The following is a 19,278-nucleotide window of genomic DNA, read 5'->3' as shown; positions in this document are numbered from 1 at the left end:
GGCGGGCGGTGATTGGCTGCTGCGGGCACGGCCGCTGGTGATTGGCTGCCGCGGGGGCTGGTGCCGCGTTTGAACGGCGGGCAGCGCGCGCGCGGCCGTTGATGCTGAAGCGATGGCGGCGAAGGGGCCCGCGGCGGCGATGGGGGCCGCGGCGTGTTTGCTGGACTTGCCCGCAGAGTGCGACCGGCGTCTGGCCCAGTTCCTGCGGCAGGTGGATGAGACAGATATGCTGTGGCTGGATGAGATCTGTGAGGAGGCGGTCAGGATGTTTGTCAGGTACTCGCACCCCGCTCCCTGCTAGGCCCCGGCCCGTACCGGCCGCCCTCCGCGCTGATGCCTCTTGATCTCCCCTTCTTCTCTAGCGACTACAACGAGGAGCTCGAACTGATGCCCAAGACACCGTCACAGAAGAAACGGCAGCGGAGGAAGCGGCCGTCGGTCGTGCAGAAAGAAGAGCAGGAGTCCGGCAGGAAGCGGTGAGGGGCGGCGGGAACGGGATCGGGGAGTCCCGTTTGGGACGGGCCGCGGAAAGGGGGAGCGCAGAGGGTGCCATCGGGGCTYGGAGAAGGGAGGGAGCCCGTGGGAGGCTGAACAGACTTGCTGCCAAGGGTTCAGGGGAACAGTCCCCTCCACGGAGGGTGTCCTGGCGATCCTCTCGTTTGTCCAATGGGTGGTCCCTTTCCTTCGACCCGCGAGTCCSCCCGGTGTTCAAGGTTCATTCATACACTGTGCCTTGGAGCACTCTCGTTCTTGTGGTCGAAAAAAATCGGATTTTGATGCTACGAGAAATGCTTTTATTTGTTACCTGATTCTGTGTTCCCGTGTTTCTGTTATTTTTCTGATTTAAAGTCATTACTCCRTTAATTACTCTCTGCATTAGCTGCTCTGTGCAAATGTGTCTCCGGGGCCCATCCCAGGTGTTTTGGCTCTGTTCCTATGCATGCATGAAGGACTCCAGGCTGTTCCCGACTCGTGTTCCCATCTAACACACTGTTCCTGTGATCAGGCTCTGCGGGAGGAGGAGCAGCAGCCTCAARCTGGTGGCTTCTGTGCGATATTCTCAGCGACTCCGGAACAAAAAAAACCTGGAACTCAGCAGGGCTGAGGCCAAAGAAGACTCTCCACCACAGCGTGTGACACGATCCCGGGCTACAGCCTCTGCTAGAAACCCCAAGGTGGTTCCTGAGACCCCTCCTGCCCCACAGGCAGCAGAGAAAGATCCCTGGGTGGAAGCTGACCACACTGACACCGCTGAGCCTCTCCGGAGGAGTGGAGTGGAGCTGGCAGAGGTGCTCCCCACGAGCTTGGGGAATGGCTCTCCCAAGGAGCGTGATGTTCCCAAATCRCCGCTGGTGCCCACAGTCCCTGAGCTGGTGGTGCCCTGTACTCCCGAGGCCAGCCAGGCTGTACCCAAGCTGCAGACAGCAAAGGCGGCCAATGTCACCATCACCCTGAGCACAGAGGCTGAGCTGGAGGAGGAGGATGGCTCCCCTCAGGAACACAACCGGACCAAAGAGCCCTCCCAGCCCCTGAGGGACAGCCCGGGGACTCCGACTGGCAGCCGGCGCAGCCGCCGCTCTGTGCGCCGGAGCCTGATCGGGAAAACCTCCCTGAGCCGCAGAACCTCCCTGGCAGAGAAATACTCCCTGGCCAGCAAGAGGGAGAGCATGGTCCGGACATCCATCGCTAAGGCAGCAAGCAAGAAAGCGGCGGCTCGGAAGAGAACCGTGTCCTCCAGCTCCATGGATGGTGAGTTTGGGTGTCCCCAGGGGGTTGTGCCGCTTTCTGCTGCAGAGGAAAGCAAAGTGCTGGGGCTGGGTCTTCAGTGTGGGGGTAGCWGATGAGCTTCCCGGGCTAGACAGGCTGCAATCCCTCACAGAAGTTCTCCTTGGCTTTCTGGAGCCCCCTGTCAGCAGAGAAACCCAGGTAACTGAATTCAGCCTTGTAAATCACCTGGGAGAACAGCCTCAGTGAGTCCATTTCAATTTAGTTTTAAGCTGGTGATTTGCTGTGAGTTGTTAAACCTGGAATCGCAGGACAGTTTGGTTTGAAAAGACCAGTTCCACGCTCTGCCCTKGGCAGGGACACCTTCCACTAGCCCACGTTGCTCCAAGCTCCATCCARYCTGGCCTTGGACACTTTCTGGGAKGAGTCAGCTTCTCTGGTCACCTGGTCTTTCCAGTTTGTGTGAGGACAGCTGGCAAAGCTGAAAAGGGTTTGGGAATCCAAAAGGGTTGATGGATTCTCCCAAAGCCTTGCCTGTTTCCTGKAAGGTGAAATTCCCACAAATTCTCTTAGCAGGATCTGGCTGCTGGTTTTAGAGTTTGTTTGAGAAGGGAATTTTGAGGCTGAACTTTGTAAATTAAAGCTCTCCTACACTTTTACATTTGATGATAGAGGCAAGTTTAGGGAAGAACAGTCTGATCTAAACTGCTTGAATTCTTAAACGAGAAAGCTAAAGAGGGACACTTAATCAGCAACTGGAGTGACTGGATGAGGGGAAATAGGTTCAAACTGAGCAAGGGGAAATTAGATGGGGTGTATGAAAGGAATTTTTGCATTTGAGGGTGGCGAGGTCATGGCATGGGTTGATGTGGCTGCCCCAYCCCTGGAAGTGTCCAAGGCCAGGTTGGACAGGGCCTGGAGCAACCTGGGCTAGTRCRAGGTGTYCCTGTGCAGAGGCAGGGGGTGGGWCTGGATGRTCTTTAAGGTCCYTTCCCACCCCAASCAGTCTGTGATTGCTGCAATGGTTGTTCATGGCAGGTTCCAGCTGTGTCAGAACTTCTGAGCTCACTGCAGCAGAGCCAGCTGGAATGCAGGCTCGAGAAGCTGCACTGCTGTAAATAATGCTGGCTCTAACTGCTGTTAATATCCAGTCCAGGCCCTGCAGATAAGCCCAAGGCCAAGCCCAGCGCCATTAATGCCAGCTTGTGGAATATCGCCCTGAGCTCATCTATAATTGAAAACTGCTTTCCTGCACCAGAAGTGCCGGCTGCATTCCTGCAGTGCCACCTGGGTGTATTCCCGTGCCCCCAGGGCAGGATAAGCCCCTCTGCTTAAGTATCTGGAGATCCTTAYCCCACCAGATCCCTGGCCTGCACCCCAACCTCATAGCTCACATGTGTTTTTTCCTCTTCCACAGCCTCAAGCTCCACAAGTGTGCCAGAAAATGAGGAAACGGTTGTCAAAACCGGGTGAGAATGCTTTCACTTATTTATTTATCCTCACTACCTTGCTTGTAAGATTTTTCACTGCCATTCTTGGTGTAAAATCCAAGTGGCTTCCCAGTTTCCTCAGTGTAGCTAAGCATGGACTCTTTTTCTTTTTCCTCTAGGCCTCTTCCTGAACCTTCCACCCCCTCCAAGCTGGTAAGGTTTGGGCAGGGGTTGAAAGCATTTGTGTCTGTGTAGATTTGGGAGGGAAATGTGTGGAATACACCTTTTAGGGAAATTTGGGAGCTGTGGCTATGGATTGCCAGACTTTGCCTACCTGTTCCATAGCAGTGAGTGAGGAAGTCACAGAGCATCTGGCTCAGAGGTGCATGAGYCCATCCACAGCCTCTCTGGTTCTGGTACTCAGACTAGGGAAAGTCTTAATCAAACATTCCAGAACCAGCAAAACCAAAAGCAGCAGTTTTCTTTGGGAAATGAGCATGTATGACTCAAGGCTTTGGGTGCAGGTCGAGGTGTTCTGTCAGAAGGGTGTTACAGTCTTGGATGCTTTCCAGGATTCCTTGGCTAAAAGACAGCCTTTCCTCTGTCATTTTCCTAAATCTGTTSAAATTGTTGCACACCACCGTGAGCCTGACCTCAGGGTTGAGTCCTTCTTGGCTCTTCCTTCTTAACCACTTGCTAGAGATCATTAAGTGAAGATTCAGTCCCCAGTCTCTACAGATAAAAAAAAACCTTATGCTTCAGGGAAGTTTGGTTCAGCTGGTTGTACATGGTTTGTACATTGTATTTTTAAAGCTTCTTTTGACCTTTTGGTCAATCCTGCAGGTCATTCAGCTCTTGTTAGTTTGGACAGACACCATTATATTGTGAATATTATTCAGGTCAACACCTTTCTCCCCACAGTCCTCTCTGAGGAAGTAATCCTAGATCATGTCAGTGTTTTGTCCAGAATAAATTTCAATGAGCAGAGCCTGAATTGATGGAACAGAGCAGTGGCCTGAAGCACTTGTGAAAACAAGGAGAGTTGTTATGGCTGTGCAGAAACTCCAAAAAAAGCAGTTTTTCTAGACCCTGCAGATGCAATTGGGGAAGATGAAATCTCCATCAATCTCTTTTCTTCTCTTCCCAATGCAGCACTGTGAAGTGCTGACCAGGAGGTAATGCTGGTGCTGCTAGCAGAGAGCAATTCCAGAACCACAGCCCATTATCCCAGCGGAGCGTGCCCCAGCCTAAGTGCAGAGGCAGCGAGCAGCGATGGGTATCCCATAACAAACAGATAAATCATGGAAATGAGCCATTTATCCGCTGTCTCCAGGCTCCCCATTCATCACTGCTCGGGGAAATGGGCACTCTGGCTCTGGAYGGAGCTCTGGCAGCACAGATTTACAGCTTGGAAAGCTCCTGGCCTTAATAGTTGATGAGCTGGTTGAGTTTAAGCAGCRCAGATGCGTGTTAATGCCCGTGCCTCTCCTGATGATGCAGCATCCAGGGCTTTGCCAAGAGGTGGTTTGGCATTCCCTGGTAATGCTGCTGACCGTACCCTGGTCAGAACCACCCCATGATCTGAACCAGGAACAGGCCATTTCTATGTGGAATTGTCCTGAACCTGCTTGCTTTTCCCCAGGATGTCCAAAGCCGTCGGATGTCCCTTCGCTCCCACACAGCCAGCAAACATGGGCAGCCCCAGGAGCCAAGCAGCAGTGGTAATTCCAGAAGAGTTTGGGGCAGGACTTTGGGAAGTTATCGTTTTGGGAGGCTGTCTGGGAAGCTGGAAAAATTGACTGGTTAATTTGAGAGCTCAGTTTGAAAGATTAATTAATGTTTGATGAGCAGGGATTTGTTTCATACAATTAGCAGTGAGAAAACTGTGCTGGAGTTATTTCCATCCTGGCAAGCACATAAGAGATGGATATAATGAGGCTGGAGGGTTGTGGGAGGTGCAACTGAGCTCTATTGCTGAAGCTGTGCAGAACACAGCTTTGGGCTGTGCTTTGTCTGGAGTTTCCAGGTGGGAATGGTGCCATGTGAGCCAGGTCCTGCTGTGCCTGGTTTTGCTGTTCACTGAGCTGCTTCATCTGTTCTCTGCTGTCAAACCTGTGTTGGAGGGGATTTTTTTCTGCTGGAACTCACTGTGTAACTGTTCTTTTTTTCAGAAAACAACTTAAATAGGAATGGAGAGACCCTAGATCCACCCCAGAGTGCCAGGTATGCCCTGGTTGGAGATCTTTTGTTGGGGGCTGTTGTCCCATGCCAAACAGGTTCAGTGCTGGAACATTGTTCACTGGCCTCAGTGTTTGTGACCATGAAACTTTTGCAAATAAGTTTTCCTCCATGATTCTATTATTTAATTGGCATTTTCTTCTGTATTAGGATTTTTTTTTATTGGCTGTGTGTGCAGGATCTAAGAATCACAGACTGGTTTGAGTTGGAAGGGTCCTTAAAGTCCCACCCCCTGCTCTGGGCAGGGAGACCTTGCACTAGGCCAGGCTGCTCCAAGCCCCGTCCAACCTGGCCTTGGACACTTCCAGGAATGGGGCAGCCACAGCTTCTCTAGGCAGCATTGGAATCTCTTAATCCCAAGATAGTTTTATGGCCCTTTCCCTTTCCTCATGACTTGGGAGGCATGAGGAGGATTTGCCYGGTGTGATGGGCTGTGCTGTCTCACAGGAGGAAGCCAAGCTACAAGAGAGCCGTGGACGAGCGCTATGACCACCAGCAGGCAGAGGAGGGAGGGCTGTCTCCTCTCAGGAGGAAGACTCCATCCCCAGTCCTCCCAGCCAGCAAGGTGAGATCCTTGTAAGCCTGGGAAAGCCTCACCAAGACCCGTTTTTTACTYACCCCCCACACTCACACTGTGGTGCTGCTCCCACAGGTGGTGCGCCCGTTCAAAACGTTCCTGCACACCGTGCAGAAGAATCAGCTCCTCATGACACCAAGCTCTGTGGGGAGGAATGGAGTCATCAAATCCTTCATCAGGTACAACACCCCTCTCCAGGCTGATCCCAAGGTAAGAGGAGGCTCTGCTCTAAGCCAGTACAAAGTGCTTTAAGTACCTAACATGAAAGGAGCTTTGCAGCCCATTTGAAACAAAGTGATTTGAAGTGGTGTGTTTACACTTAAATAAAATTTGGGTTAATCAGCTTCCTAAAGAATTCCAGTTTGAACTCCAGACTTCATACCTGCATCGTTAATTCCCCTATAGCTGTCTAGAACCAGCTCTCAAATCCCTCTCTCCCAAACTGTTATTGGAAATAACAGTCAGGGATGAAAAATGGAAAAAAAAAATCTAGGGTATTGTGAATGTTGAGTTGTATTGATAACTGCAGCATGTACATTCCAGCTCTCCTTCCTAGGGCTCACRAGTGAGGTTGAGCTAATAGCTCTTAAATCCCAACTTTGGAGGTTTTCYGAACCCTTCAGGCAGAAGGAAACACAAGGCTGTCTTGTGTGTGGGACTAGTCAGACAACAGCTGGTGTCCCAAATCAAGCAGGCATCAGTATCACCTTGGCTGGCTGTGGACAGGTGCTTCTGCACTACCCCAGGAAGTTTTCCAAGGCCCTCTTTTTCCAAGCCAGGAGCAGTTTRGGAGAGAGGGATTTGAAAGCTGGTTCTAGACAAGAGTGGAGCTTCCTGGATTCACTCAGAGCCGTGCTGGAAGCTGTGTGCCAAGCAGGAATTGCTCATACTCTCAATACCCAACAACTCACCTGCAAAGTAGACAGCTCTGGTGCTGGTTTTTTCCTTGCAGGAGAGCTGAGATGGATAAAGAGGAGGGCAGGGTGCAGGAATTGCTGTTGCTGCATCTAGCAGCCTAATAGGACAGCTTCCTAGAGCTGTGCTCAGAGCCTGGCTGTGCTCCAGCAGGTCAGGGAAGGCCTTTGGGAAGCAGTGAAGGATTCCAGCTTCAATCTTGTTGGGCCCCAGCTGATGTTAGTGTATGTAGCACAAAGGAGTTAATAGGATGAGAAAAGAGTCTTGTGGCTAGGGAGTGCTTCCTCTGCTGCTGTCAGTTCATGGAATGTTTTAGATTTCATTCCAGTGCAGGCAGCTCCCCCTCGGGAGCTTTTCCATGTGGGAGCTAAACATAACTAARTAGCAGCAGAGCAATAAGATATAATTGTTAGTTTTATATTAACCAGTTTGGATGCTGACAGCACCAAGCGTTTACAGCACAGAGCCCAGTGTAAGGGAATCCCTTGGATAATCCCCATGCTGGTCTGTGGTTTTGTGCTGTGACCAGGCCTGCTCTGATATGGAGTGGGTTGATACTAATCCATTTGCTGTGGTTGTAGTGGTGGCTGGATCTTGCTCCCCTGTCTGACAGTATGCCTCAGCTGGGTCAGGAAAACAAGGAGAAAGCCCCTGTTTCTGGCTGGCACACGGAGCTGGCTGCGTGCCGGAGCAAGCTGGGAGCTCTCGGAGTGCTGGTGGTTCACCACCAGATAGAGCCTCGTGGGAGGCACAGGCGCCAGCGGGAGCTCAAGGTGTTTCCTGGAGCACCATCTGTCCCCGCGCTCGCCGCAGGAAGCGGGAGCYGTGCCAGGCATTAGCGCTGCTTGGTGGCTCCTTTGCACCAAGAGAAAGCACGAGGCTGGCTGCCTGCATTCCCTGAGGATGCTGCCTGGGCTCCCAGAGCTGATGCTTCTGTTTCAGCACCCCAGCTTCCCCTCTTGCTCCACAAGATTCACACCACTGTTTTCCCTGCACATACCCGTTCATGACCAGGTCACAGGCTGCCCTAGCTCTGCTCCAGGGCTGTCACCATGCCATTTTCCTGCCTGCAGCTCCTTGCTGTCACCTCTGGGCTCTTGTCCAGAGCAGGTGAAGTGAGAAGGAGCCCTGGCCAGTGGGTACAATGACATTTCAATTCCCCTCAGGAAAAGGAGAGGCAGAAGCTAGAGACTCTGCGGAAAAAGCAAGAAGCTGAGCAGCTGAGAAGGCAAAAGCTGGAGGAGGAGAAGAAACGGCGACTTGAAGAGGCAAAGCTGTGAGTAGATGTGGTCATGCTGCTCTTGGCACCTGTAGGTTTCTGTGTCCAGGTGTTTTATCTTGCAGGGCTTGTGCAAGCAGCAGAAATTCCTGTAGGCACAGGCAGTGTTTCTCCTTGGGGTATCTCTGGAATGCTGATACAAAGCATTGACTGTCTTTGCCACCCACTGCTGCGTCTTTATGTCTTGAGTCCTCCCTTTCTGACAGAGCTTAAATATGGCTGGTGCTTAAAGGAATGGGGAATTTGGGCCATTGAATTTCCTGCTGTGTCTTTTTGGCCTTGTGCTGAGCTGGGGGATGCTCACCTGGCTGGAACACGATGGTGAGCTGGGCTGTGTCCTCAGGAAGCGCGAGGAGCGCCAGCGCAAAGCGCTGCAAGCCCGGGAGCGGGTGGAGGAGATCGAGAAGGAGAGGAAGAGGAGGATTGAGCAGAAGATTGCACTGTTTGATGAGAAGACCGAGAAGGTACAACCCCTGCAGAGCCTATTTGGGACAGTCACTAGTCACTGAGGTAGTTGGTACCACACAAATGTGCTCTGTGGAAAGAGGGGCGTGGAGGCTGCTTTCTGCATTCTAGAAGCTGAACCAGAGAATAGTTTAATAAAGAACTTTCCAGAGCCCTGGTGATCCTGAGGGACTGCCTTTCTCTGGCTACAGCAAATGGCAGCTGAACCCCTGTTTTCCATAATCATGAACCTAAATGGGCTTTATTAATGCTGTGGTAGATGGGAGAAGGACTTGCAGTAGATAAAGGCGGCCTAATGGTCCCAAGGCTTTATCTGCTGCTTATCCTATCTGAGTAATAGCTGGACAGGGGAAAACAAACATCCTTCCTCCAGAACCTTCCTCAGATCCCAGACTTCCAGGCAATTTGTGCAGTGGCCTAGTGGTCATTTGTCTGCTTTAATTATCCCCAGCTGCCTGTCTGATTGCATGGCTCTGAGGTTCTATTCCAATGGCTTTGTGGGACTGGATGTGTAAACCCCAGGATGGGGTCAGCTCTTCCCAGAGGGCTGTAAAACAAGGTCATTGCCCTAAATATGACCTTTTTAAAACAGAGTGCAGGTCCCCTGGTTCCTGGGGGGAAAAGGAGGGAGGGCTCTGTCTGTGAGATGTCCTGCTGTACTGTCTCTGTGAGATGTCCTGCTGTACTGTCCTACATGAGAGTGGGTCTGTGTGTGCTCCAGGTACGGGAAGAGAGGCTGGCAGAGGAGAAGATCAAGAAGAGAGTGGCTGCCAGGAAGATGGAGGAAGCTGAGGCCCGGCGCAGACAAGAAGAGGAGGCMAGGAGACAAAGAGCTCTGCAGCAGGTGTGTGTGGGGGCCCATCCTGTCCTGCAGGCAGAACTGGACAGGGGATCCACCTGCCTTGGGCACTGAGAATTTACTCCCAAAGTGTTTCCCTGCCAKGTAGCAATGGGGATTTGGGCAAAGTGAGGGGTTCCTGGTGCTGTCATCTGGAGCCTGCTCCTGTCAGGTGAGTAACTCTTGCCTGACCTTACAGGAGGAGGAGGAGGAGCGGCGGCACCGGGAGCTGATGCAGAAGAAGAGAGAAGAGGAGCAGGAGCGTGCCAARAAGATGGCTGAGCAGAGGCAGGCAGAACAGGAGCGGGAGAGACAGCTGGCTGCAGAGAGAGARCTGGAAAGGAAGAGGGAGCAGGAACGGATCCAGGCAGAAAAGTAAGGCAGCAAAATCCTGTTTATATACCAAATTCTGGGATTGAAATGCAGCCGGARCAGAGGGCAGCAGTGGAAGGCTGGAGCAGTGGGGAGCTGCTGKGACCTGGCAGTGCCGTGGACTGTTGCTTGTGCTGAGTTACCAGGGAGGAATTCTGGGCTCCAGGATGTTGGGAATGTGGTGGGGGGTTCCTGAAGAGCTGTGAGGGAGKGGGGGTTGCTGCAGGCAGTGGTGGGGGGCCCTGGTGTGGTTCCCTGGTGTGGTTCTGGGAGTGAGGGCCTGTGCTGTGGTTCCCAGGCTCCGGGAGCAGCAGAACGCTGCCCGCCTGCAGAAGGAAGCAGAGGCTGCGAAGGAGCGGCTCCGTAGGGAGAGGGAGAAGGAGAAGGAGGTAAGTGATTGATTTTGGAGCCACACAGTCTGGCCTCAGCGGCTGTTGCTGTTRAAACAGCTCAGCTGGGACACTGGGGAGCCCTGAGGAGCTACTGTGGCATTTCTGAGAAAGAAGCTGGACCTGTTTGGGATGGTTATGGTACTGGGGGGTGACTTGGCCTCTAAAAATACTGTTTACTGGTCTAGAAAGAGGCCAAGGTCAGTAGCACACAGTTCTGCTTTCTGGCTTTTATAGCCCCAAGATAAAGTCAGTAGAATTTTTTTCAAGGCAGGAGGCCCTGGCTTTGTCAGGGAAAGGCAGCTGATGCTGTTACATGGGGGGTCAGTGAGTTTGTCCCCTCTGAGGAAGCTGCACCATGTCCCAAGTGCTCCTCAGCAATACGAGGAACAGCTGTAATTATGTGCTTGGATATTTTGCCTGTCACAAAGATGGATGGCTGGGTTGAGAGCATGGTCCCTAAGGGTAATGCTGTGGGTGTCACTTGGTAGCGGGAGCAGCAGATGCTGGCAGAGAAGAAGAGGCAGGAGGAAGAGCAGAAGAAACTGTCAGAGGAGCAAAAAGCCAAAGAAAACGCCCGGGGACCACTCCTGGAGAACAAGGAGGTAACTGGGGATGGGTCCTTAGGGGTGACAGCAGAGCTCAGTCCCAGTACTGACCCACTCCTACCTTGYGCAGTTTGACCCTCTGCCTTTATCTGCCTTTCCAGGAGCATGGGAGTTCTGTAAATCCTGGTTATTTGGGGTTGACTCCACGAATATTTCAATGACAGAGTGGAGCAAGAGGGATTGGACAGGGTTTCTGGCTGTGAATAAGACTGCAGCTGTTGGAGCTGTGTTAAGTGCCTCTTTAATACGGGGAAGACCTCAGGACAGAGAAGTGCCTGAAGTTTTAWTTCGGATCAAATTTGGGAACAGCCACAAGGTGGCAGGAGAGCATGTGGAGCGGTGTCGGTTGGGAACGGGGGAATAGTGCAGGTGYCTGTTGGCGTCCTGAACAGTGAGAACAAACCCGTGGCTCTTGTCTCCTTGCAAAGCTCGGAATCTTAAAGTGCAGAACTGCTGCRTGGGAGTTATTGTCACTGGATAAACAGCCATGAAGGGTGACTGGTGGGGAAGAACAACTGTCCAACCCATTTCCTGATTGAAAATTGAATTTCTACTGAAAATTTCCAATTGAAAAACCTGAAATTCACTGTAGTTGTAGGTTGTCTTCTGCCCTTACAATTCCTGCGTATGCCACTCCCATCAGCTTGGTTTGGCTGACCTGGTGGGCAGGTTCTCTGAATGGGAATTAGTAGTTTTATATCATTAATCAAGCTTTAAGTTGGGTTGCAGGGTAATTAGAGCRTGTGACTGTTGCAGTGACATAAAACCTCCATTTAACCCTTGTCTGACTTGAGTGAAGCTGATGATCTATTAGACCCRTTAGATCCATCTATTGCTGTGTGCTCGTGCCACAGATGGCAAATTAATCAGCCTAATCAAACAGGAGAAGGCCATGCACAGCCATGATTGAGTCACAGCTTTGGAACTTGGATCAAGCTCTCGGGTCTCCAAACTTGAGAGCTGCCAGACTCAGGGTCTGCCATGAGGGGACAGAGCAGGAGACATGGAACGAGCCGGTGCCACTGTAGCTCGGAGGTGGTGGTGTTGCTGCATCCAACACCTGTGGAATGTGTTTCCCTTCTAGAATTCCCCRGTCTGCAACTCATATGAGATGACTCCTCAGAGCAGGAAGGATTTCAAGCCGGCTGTGACAAACTCGAACGACTACGGGATGGACCTGAACAGCGACGACTCGACGGATGACGARAGCCAGCCACGCAAGCCTGTCCCTGCCTGGGCCACTGGTATGTGTTTGGGGGGGACACYTGTGGCTCTGGGAGCTGCTGTGGGGTTCTGCTCAGCTCCTCCAGCCTGGAGGAATTACAAGGACTCCAGCACGGAGTACTCACTTCTGAGTCCACAGCTGGACAGGAGCTTGGAGCAACCCAATTTAGTGGAAGATGTCCCTGCCCATGGCAGGGGGTTGGAACCGGATGGGCTTTAAAATTCCTTTCCAACCCAAACCATTCCGTGATTCTTTGTGGAATGTGGAGTCAGGGGTCCTCTGCCAGTTGGGAATCTTGTCACAACATGATGGGGAGCAAATACTCTGCTAAGCTGCCTTGGAATGACGAGAGAGCAGAGTGGGGACATGCCATGTACAACAGCCTACACAGCAATCCCAATTAGCAAAATTAATACAATCCTCATCTGTTCCCACAGGGAATGAGCTCAGCCAGGCTGTGATCCGGCAGTACTACAACCCCCCTGACGTGGAYGCGCTGTTTGGGGCCATCCCCAGCCCCAAGCTCGAGGATATCTTCTACAAGARCAAACCCCGCTACTTCAAGCGCACGAGCTCRGCCGTGTGGCACTCCCCGCCCACCGTGGGAGCCAAGCCGGCCCTGGGGCTGCCCTCTGGCCTCAAGAAGCCCTGAGATGAGGACAGGTGTACAGCAGRTGTTCCTTCCTGTTTCCAGGTGAGGAAGGAGTCACTCTTCATTTTARGTATTTAGGTTCTAGAGTTGAATAAATGGGAGCTCTTCCTGGGCTCCTGTGCCTCAGTTTGTGGGGCTGGTTTCAGTCAGGCCAATCCACGAGGAACTGTCCTGGGAAGTGCCTCTCTCTTACCCTTAGCTTGGAGCCAGCATGGACTCAGACCTTCAGTGGGTGACGGGTGTCACCTGAAGCTGTGGGATCCTCCCTCTCYGCCACGCACGCCTGGCAGTACCCTCGGTCAGTTGTACGTCTGTGTTGCCCTCAGGGCTGGTGACAGCCAGGGACAGGGACCAGTAGCAGGGCACAGTCTGGCCTGCTCACAGCTCTTCTCAGGAAGGCCTTCCCAGGTGTGCTCATCTCCTGCAATCCCAAAGGGATTCATTGCTCCATTTTCCACCTGTGTGGTGGCATCCCTCAGCCGGGCACAGCTGGTGTTGGCACAGCTGGAACAAGGCTGGAACACACTAAAAGTGTCAGTGACCTGTCAGCTCTGGAGAGATGTGAGCACAGGTGTGACCATGTCCCCAAGGACCCACAAGTGTGTGAGCCAGCTCTGGGCCTYGATAGAAGAAACTCTGCAAGGGTTCTGGCACACTTTTGTTTCTCAGTGGAATTCCATCTCTGAGGCCAGATGGGATTGAGAGGATGTGTTTAACCTTYAATCCCTCTTGTTCACCTTTGGCTGTGGCACAGCATCAGCTCGTTGTGTCTCTTGGCATATTTAGCACTTCCTGTTCAGTGAGTCGCCRTTAACTGGACTCTGGCCAACCCAGTTCCACCAAACCAAAAATTCCAGCTCAACCTTCCCATTCCAGGAGCCCATGGTGGTTTAGTCATTCCTTCTGCACCCAGCCTTGTCCTGTAAAATCCCTGTAGAGACTGCTCTGTGTGAGGGGATGTGATCCTGTCTATCCGTAGCCAATGCACTGTTTGCCAGCAAATACTCTTCAAAAGATATGGGGTTTGTATTTAAATGCAGTGGTGTCTGTATTTGTGGGGTGTCTGTATTCTGGGGCTGCTCTGTATATCCAGATCTGTATCTGTGGAGAGTCTGTGCTTCTGGAGGTGCTCTGTAGATCAGGCCTGGCTGCTGCTCTCTGCACCCATGGGGTGCCTGTGTTCCCATGGCTATCCTGCGCATCCAGGTCTGTATTCGCGCGACCGCAATTTTTTGTACAGAAGTTTCTTATACAAAAGTTTCTTGTACAAAAGTTTCTTGTACAAAAGTTTCTGACACTGTTGGATAAAGTGATTTTAATCTGCTCTGGGCTCCTCATAGCATTTTTGTTAGAGAAATTGAGGGTTTGGAGTCTGTCCCTTTTGTGCCAATTCCTTGAGGCAGGAATGTCCTGTCTGGGGAGAACTCCTGAGATCAAATGGAAAATCTGTCCTTTGGGGTTCTCTAGCACTTTGTGGTACCCAGGAGGCTGTCGGTGCCTAATTTTTAAGATTTGGTACCYTCATATGGACATCTCTCAGTGCCCAGCCCCTGTCCCTGTACTGTCACCTCGGCTGCAGATGGGAGCCCCTCTGTGCAGGGCCAGCTCCCACCCCCCAGACACAGACAGGGACACAACACTCAGTTCAATTCACACATAATTTATTAGTGACAAAGGGGCTGTCTCCAGGCACGAGGGGATGTCACCAAGGTGGGGGGTTGGTATGGGTGGGGAGGCAGTGGGGAAGGGGGGTTTGAACAACATGGTGTGAGCCGGTGTGGGAACAGGGTGTCCTTGAGTGCTGCCACGTTGGGAGATACCCAAAGCATCCTTGTGCGCATGTGGGGTCTCAGGGTCCAGCTCTGTCCCCAGAGGTGTGGCACGTGTCTGTCCCTCATCCTACCCGCGCTCGCAGATGAGCTCCACAACGCTGTGCTCCATGGGGACGGGGTCAAGGCAGCGGTGGGCAGCACTGGCAGCCACCTCATCCAGCAGCCCCTGCACCACGCGCTCATCGGAGGCGAAGCGCCACAGGTAGAGCTGCAGGTAGTGCCCATCCACCTGCACCTGCTGCAGCCCRAAGCGCCCCAGCGTGCGCAGCCGCACGCACTCCAGCAGCGTCTTCAGGCTGATTTTGATGATCCCCGTCAGCACCGACACCTGCGTGAGGGGACAGTGGGGTCACATGGCACATGGGCACAGGGACGATGTCCACACAGGATATGGGGCTCCTTATCCTGGCTGCCACTCCCGGGAACTCCTGAGCATGGGGACATGTGGCACATGGACACCCCTTGGCCTGGTCACTACACACAGATCCTCCACTGCCCCCTGAGTTCTGACACCTAGGAGAGGGGACTCTGGGGACACCCTTGTCCTGGTCATAGCTCCCAGGGACATGGGGCAGTGGGAAGGTGGGCTGTTTGGGGCCTCTGGGGATGTTTAGGGACATGGSAATGTCCCCATGACCTCACCTTGTTGAACTCAACAGGGCTGAAGATGTCGATGCGCTCAGAGAAAAGCTTCTGGATGTTGCTGAGCAGGTGGGTGTCCATGGGGGCACTGAGGACAGGAACACAGGGACACTCAGAGACCTGACAGAGCCAGGGATGTGAGGACAGGGACACAGGGACCGCCAGRGGCCATGGAGATGGTCAGAGGACACAGGGATGGTTTGGGGAAAGATCGGCAGGGGAACATGAGGATAGTCAAAGGATATGGAGAGATGAGAAAACTGAGGAGCAGAAGGGCCATGGGGATCACCAGGGGATTCTGRGGCAGTTGTAAGGAACACAGGGATCATTGGGACAAACAGGGATCATCATTAGGACAGTCTGGGTTGTGAAGATAGTGGGAGGATATTGGGACAGTCTGTGATCATGAAGAGGATGACAGGGAAGATGCAGTGGATGCCGCAGTAAGAGGGAGCCCAGGGGTACTGGAGTGGCCCTGGTGGTGACACAGGAGGCCTGGGGGTGGCAGGGCTAACCTGGGGGTGTAGCTGGGGGCGTAGCGGCCGGGTGCCCGCGAGCTGCTGTAGACGGAGAAGGCTCGTCGGCTGGAATCGCTGCTCTGTGCTCGCCTCACCCCCTCCTCGAAGAGCTGCCCCACCTGCGTGCAGCACCACACATTCAGCACCCAAAACCCCCTCCAAGGACCCCCCCAAACCACAGAGCATCCCTCAAATCCCCTGCCACCCCCCCAGCTCCCTCCAGGGGTGTCCAACCCGCCCAGCCCCGGTGGCAGCCCRACCTGCACGTCGATGGCAGTGATGTCCTCCACCACGCGCTTCATGACGGCGCGCACGTTGCGGGGCTCCACGGTGCCCAGCCAGTCGCGCGTCTCCACGCTCTTGCGCAGCATCTGCGCCACGGCCGCKCCCTGCACCTGCACGTAGTGGTCCAGCAGCCGCTGTGCCGCTGCCCGCGCCTCYGCACACAGCGCCGGCCCCGGTGTCACCGCCGGCCCCGAGTCCTGGGGGACACACACGGGTGTGAGGAGCAGCCCTGCACCTCCCCCACAGCACTGTTACCACTGGGAGTACAAGGAGCGTGGGGACGCGTGGGGATGTCCCCCATGACTCTGAATCTGATGTGCTGGGGGCACAGGGACTCTGGGGACACGTGGGATGTGCTGGGCCACTCTGCCTGCAGCAGCATCACTGCCCCTCTCACATGTCCTTGGGGCTCCAGGGGCTCTTGGGACATGCAGAACCTCCTGGGGATATCTCAGGGACATTCAGGGTCCCCTTAGGGCCATTCAGGAGCTCACCTGGGGTGGGAACTGCTCATCGGTGAGGGTGAGGATGTAGCCAATGGTGGAGTTCTCATAGTCCAGGCAGAGGCGGGCGAGGAGCAGCAGCAGGGCAGGGGGGGCGGCAGGAGCTCCTCGCTCAGCCGGGCCGTCAGCAAAGCCGCGGGCAGTGCGGCACAGCCAGCGCACAAAGGCCACCACCAATCCCTCACGCACTGCTGTCACACAGAACTCCCCCTGTGCACAAACAGGGGGAGCGGTCACACCCTAAAACCCCGCAGACTGCCCTGTACAGGCTCCAAACYGCCCTGTGACCCCCACCCTGCCTTGTGCCACCTCCAGATTGCTCCACTGAGCCCCAAACAGCCCCTGGCCCCCTCARCCAGTGCCACCCCAGGTCACACCACTGCCCCCAGAGCACCCTACCCCGCGGTGCCYCACCTTGAAGTAGGGCAGGCTGGCGAAGGCGACGTCCCTGGCAGTGAAGAGCTGCACGTAGGCCAGCACGGCCTTGAGCTGGCCCAGCACGGAGGCGGCCAGCGTGGCCAGCAGGTCAGGCAGGCCGGGCCCCTCCTTGCCGGGGGGCCGAGGGGCCGCCAGCGCCTGGCGCACGTCGCCCAGGCAGCCCAGGAAGAAGGTCTGCAGGGCGCGCARGTAGCGGTCGACGCGCTCGCGGGCGGCGCGGGCCACCAGGGCGGCAGCAGCCTCAGCGCCCGCGGGCAGCAGCTCCAGCAGCGCGCGCAGCCGGCGGTGGAAGCGGTCGAGCGCCCGCACCAGCAGGGAGGTGTCGCCCAGGCCGCGCTCCAGCGCCAGCCGCCGCTCCAGCAGCGCAAAGTAGCGGGCGGCCAGTGTGGCGGCGAAGGGCTCCAGGCGCCCCGTGTCCCCGCCGAACAGCGTGCGGTACGAGCCGGCCAGCTGGCACAGCGTGCCCACGAAGGCCGAGCTGCCGCGGTCCACGAAGTCCAGGATGTCGGAGGCGGGCGGCGGTGGCGTGGTGGCAGCACCCGAGGGGTCGGCCGYGGGCAGCTCAGCCTCCAGCGCCGCCAGCTCGGCCTCGAGGCGCGCGCCCGCCTGGCTCAGGAACTCCTCGCTCAGCTCCTCGGGCGGCTCCTCCAGCTGCAGCAGCATCTCCACGCACTCGGTGAGCTCCTTGGGCTCCAGCGTCTCCTCCCTGGCARGTGGGACGGCCCGGGGTTAACGGCAGCACAGCAGGAAACGGAACAAGCGACAGAAGTCATGAGTAGGCTCCAGAGTGAACAGCCCCAAATCCTCATTTCCCAGCGCTGCCCTCGCAGGCTGCGGGCTGAACGCACCGGAGGCGTGTGCGGAGGCGCTGGGCCAGGTCGGCCATGATGGCGTGGCTCTCGTCCTCGATGGCGCGGAAGGAGGGCAGGTGGCGATAGTGGCGCAGCACGGCGCGGGCGCGGGCGTGGCAGCGCAGGGCTCTCGCGGGCTCCGTGCTCGCCCAGCGCCGCAGCCGCCCCGGCACCTCCACCAGCGCCTGCAGCTTCCGCAGCAGCGCCTGCACCCCTGCGGGGACAGGGGGTCAGGGCTGGGGCAGCACCGGGGAGGGGACGAGAGGGGAGCAGCACCTGGATCTGCCCTCCATGGGGGACACCCACCACCCACATCTGCCCCTCTGTCCCCACAAAATTTGTCCCCAGCCCCCAAATTTATCCCCATCCCAACCAATGGTCCCAGCCCCGCTGTGTACCGGCCAGCTGGGCGCCGCGGCGGTGCCGGTCCTGCAGCGCGGCGCTGACGCGGGCGCTCGAGGCGCTGATGGCCGCCATGTTGGCCGCCAGGTCGTCCATCTCGGCCTCCATGTGCCGGAAATCCACCTTCATCTTCCGGATGGTGTCTGGGGGGCAGGAGACACGTGCTGAGTCCCTTGGCTGCCCAGGACCCTCCCAGCCCACCCGAGATTAACACTCCACCACCACAACCCCCCAGGGAGGGCTGGCTGCTGAAGTCTCCAGGGTGAGCCCCCACACTGCCCAGGGCAGCTTCCCGGTACTGCCACAGCGACAATCCCCAAAGCCCCGTGTCCCGGCCCTGTCAGCAGCAGGGATCTCCTCACCGGTGGCTGAGATGAACTTGTTGTAGTTCTCGTAGAGCAGGGTCTGCATGTCACTGTCCAGGGCGCGGATCTCCCGCCCCAGCGCRGCCTCGCGGGCCAGCAGCTGCCCCAGGGGACACTCGCTGCGCACCTGGCGGGGCAACAGCTCCACATCTGCCCCTGCTCCCCCAGGAGCCGTCCCCCCGCCTCCCYCTCTCCCGAGTGCCCCCGGGTCCAGCTGCTCCAGAGCACCTCAGTCCATTCCCAAATAGAATCAGTGTCCCACAGGGTCTCTACAGAAGCATATCCACAAGCATGCACGAAGATGCCCTTTCTGGGGTCCCCTCGGGACACTGGAGGTCCGAAGGTTCTGGGGACTCTGGGGACCTCCCCCGCCAGGGTCGGGGGCACCCAAAGGGATCCCCCGTGACGTGGCCCGGCGGGGACCTCCCGGCACCTATCGAGGTCACCGGAGCCCCCGTCAAGGCGGGGATGCCCGCGGGAGGGGTGTCCTGAGGGGATCAAAAGTCACCTTGGTCATGAACACCTCCGGGTCGAAGTGGGGCCCGTTGATGTCGGTGGGGTCCGGGGCCGCCTCGGCTGCCTCGGCAGTGGATGGGCCATAGTAGCGCTGGAGCGGCCCGTGGGGACGCCGCCACCCGCCGCCCCCGGTGCTCCCGCCGGTGGCCTCGGGGCTGCCSCCGGCCCCGCTCCCCGCCCCGCTCCCCGCTGTCACCGCCGCCATCGCACCAC

The 19,278-nt window shown here is 55.8% G+C and overlaps 2 protein-coding genes across 2 annotated transcripts; one reads left to right on the top strand and one right to left on the bottom strand.

Moving 5' to 3' along the window:
• Window positions 1-74: 74 nt before the first annotated feature.
• Window positions 75-14,031, top strand: INCENP (inner centromere protein). Its single transcript, XM_057379903.1, has 17 exons — window positions 75-276; window positions 363-476; window positions 1,007-1,749; window positions 3,143-3,194; window positions 3,335-3,368; window positions 4,798-4,876; window positions 5,327-5,378; window positions 5,841-5,958; window positions 6,046-6,180; window positions 8,052-8,161; window positions 8,508-8,628; window positions 9,351-9,473; window positions 9,667-9,842; window positions 10,138-10,228; window positions 10,720-10,833; window positions 11,921-12,080; window positions 12,499-14,031. The coding sequence occupies exons 1-17, from the start codon at window positions 113-115 to the stop codon at window positions 12,711-12,713; spliced, it is 2,601 nt and encodes an 866-aa protein (XP_057235886.1). The 5' UTR covers window positions 75-112; the 3' UTR covers window positions 12,714-14,031.
• Window positions 14,032-14,358: 327 nt separating this feature from the next.
• Window positions 14,359-19,278, bottom strand: VPS51 (VPS51 subunit of GARP complex). Its single transcript, XM_057379909.1, has 10 exons — window positions 19,058-19,278; window positions 18,547-18,676; window positions 18,181-18,327; window positions 17,780-17,996; window positions 16,908-17,637; window positions 16,485-16,703; window positions 15,966-16,187; window positions 15,703-15,824; window positions 15,188-15,275; window positions 14,359-14,873 (listed from the first exon to the last, which is right to left on the bottom strand). The coding sequence occupies exons 1-10, from the start codon at window positions 19,268-19,270 to the stop codon at window positions 14,613-14,615; spliced, it is 2,349 nt and encodes a 782-aa protein (XP_057235892.1). The 5' UTR covers window positions 19,271-19,278; the 3' UTR covers window positions 14,359-14,612.

Source organism: Malurus melanocephalus, unplaced genomic scaffold (genome assembly GCF_030028575.1).
Source record: "Malurus melanocephalus ecotype Western Australia unplaced genomic scaffold, MMel_1.1 scaffold_426, whole genome shotgun sequence".
Lineage (NCBI taxonomy): Eukaryota > Metazoa > Chordata > Aves > Passeriformes > Maluridae > Malurus > Malurus melanocephalus.
The sequence above is the reverse complement of the archived record's forward strand: the minus strand, read 5'-3'. Positions and strand labels throughout refer to the sequence as shown.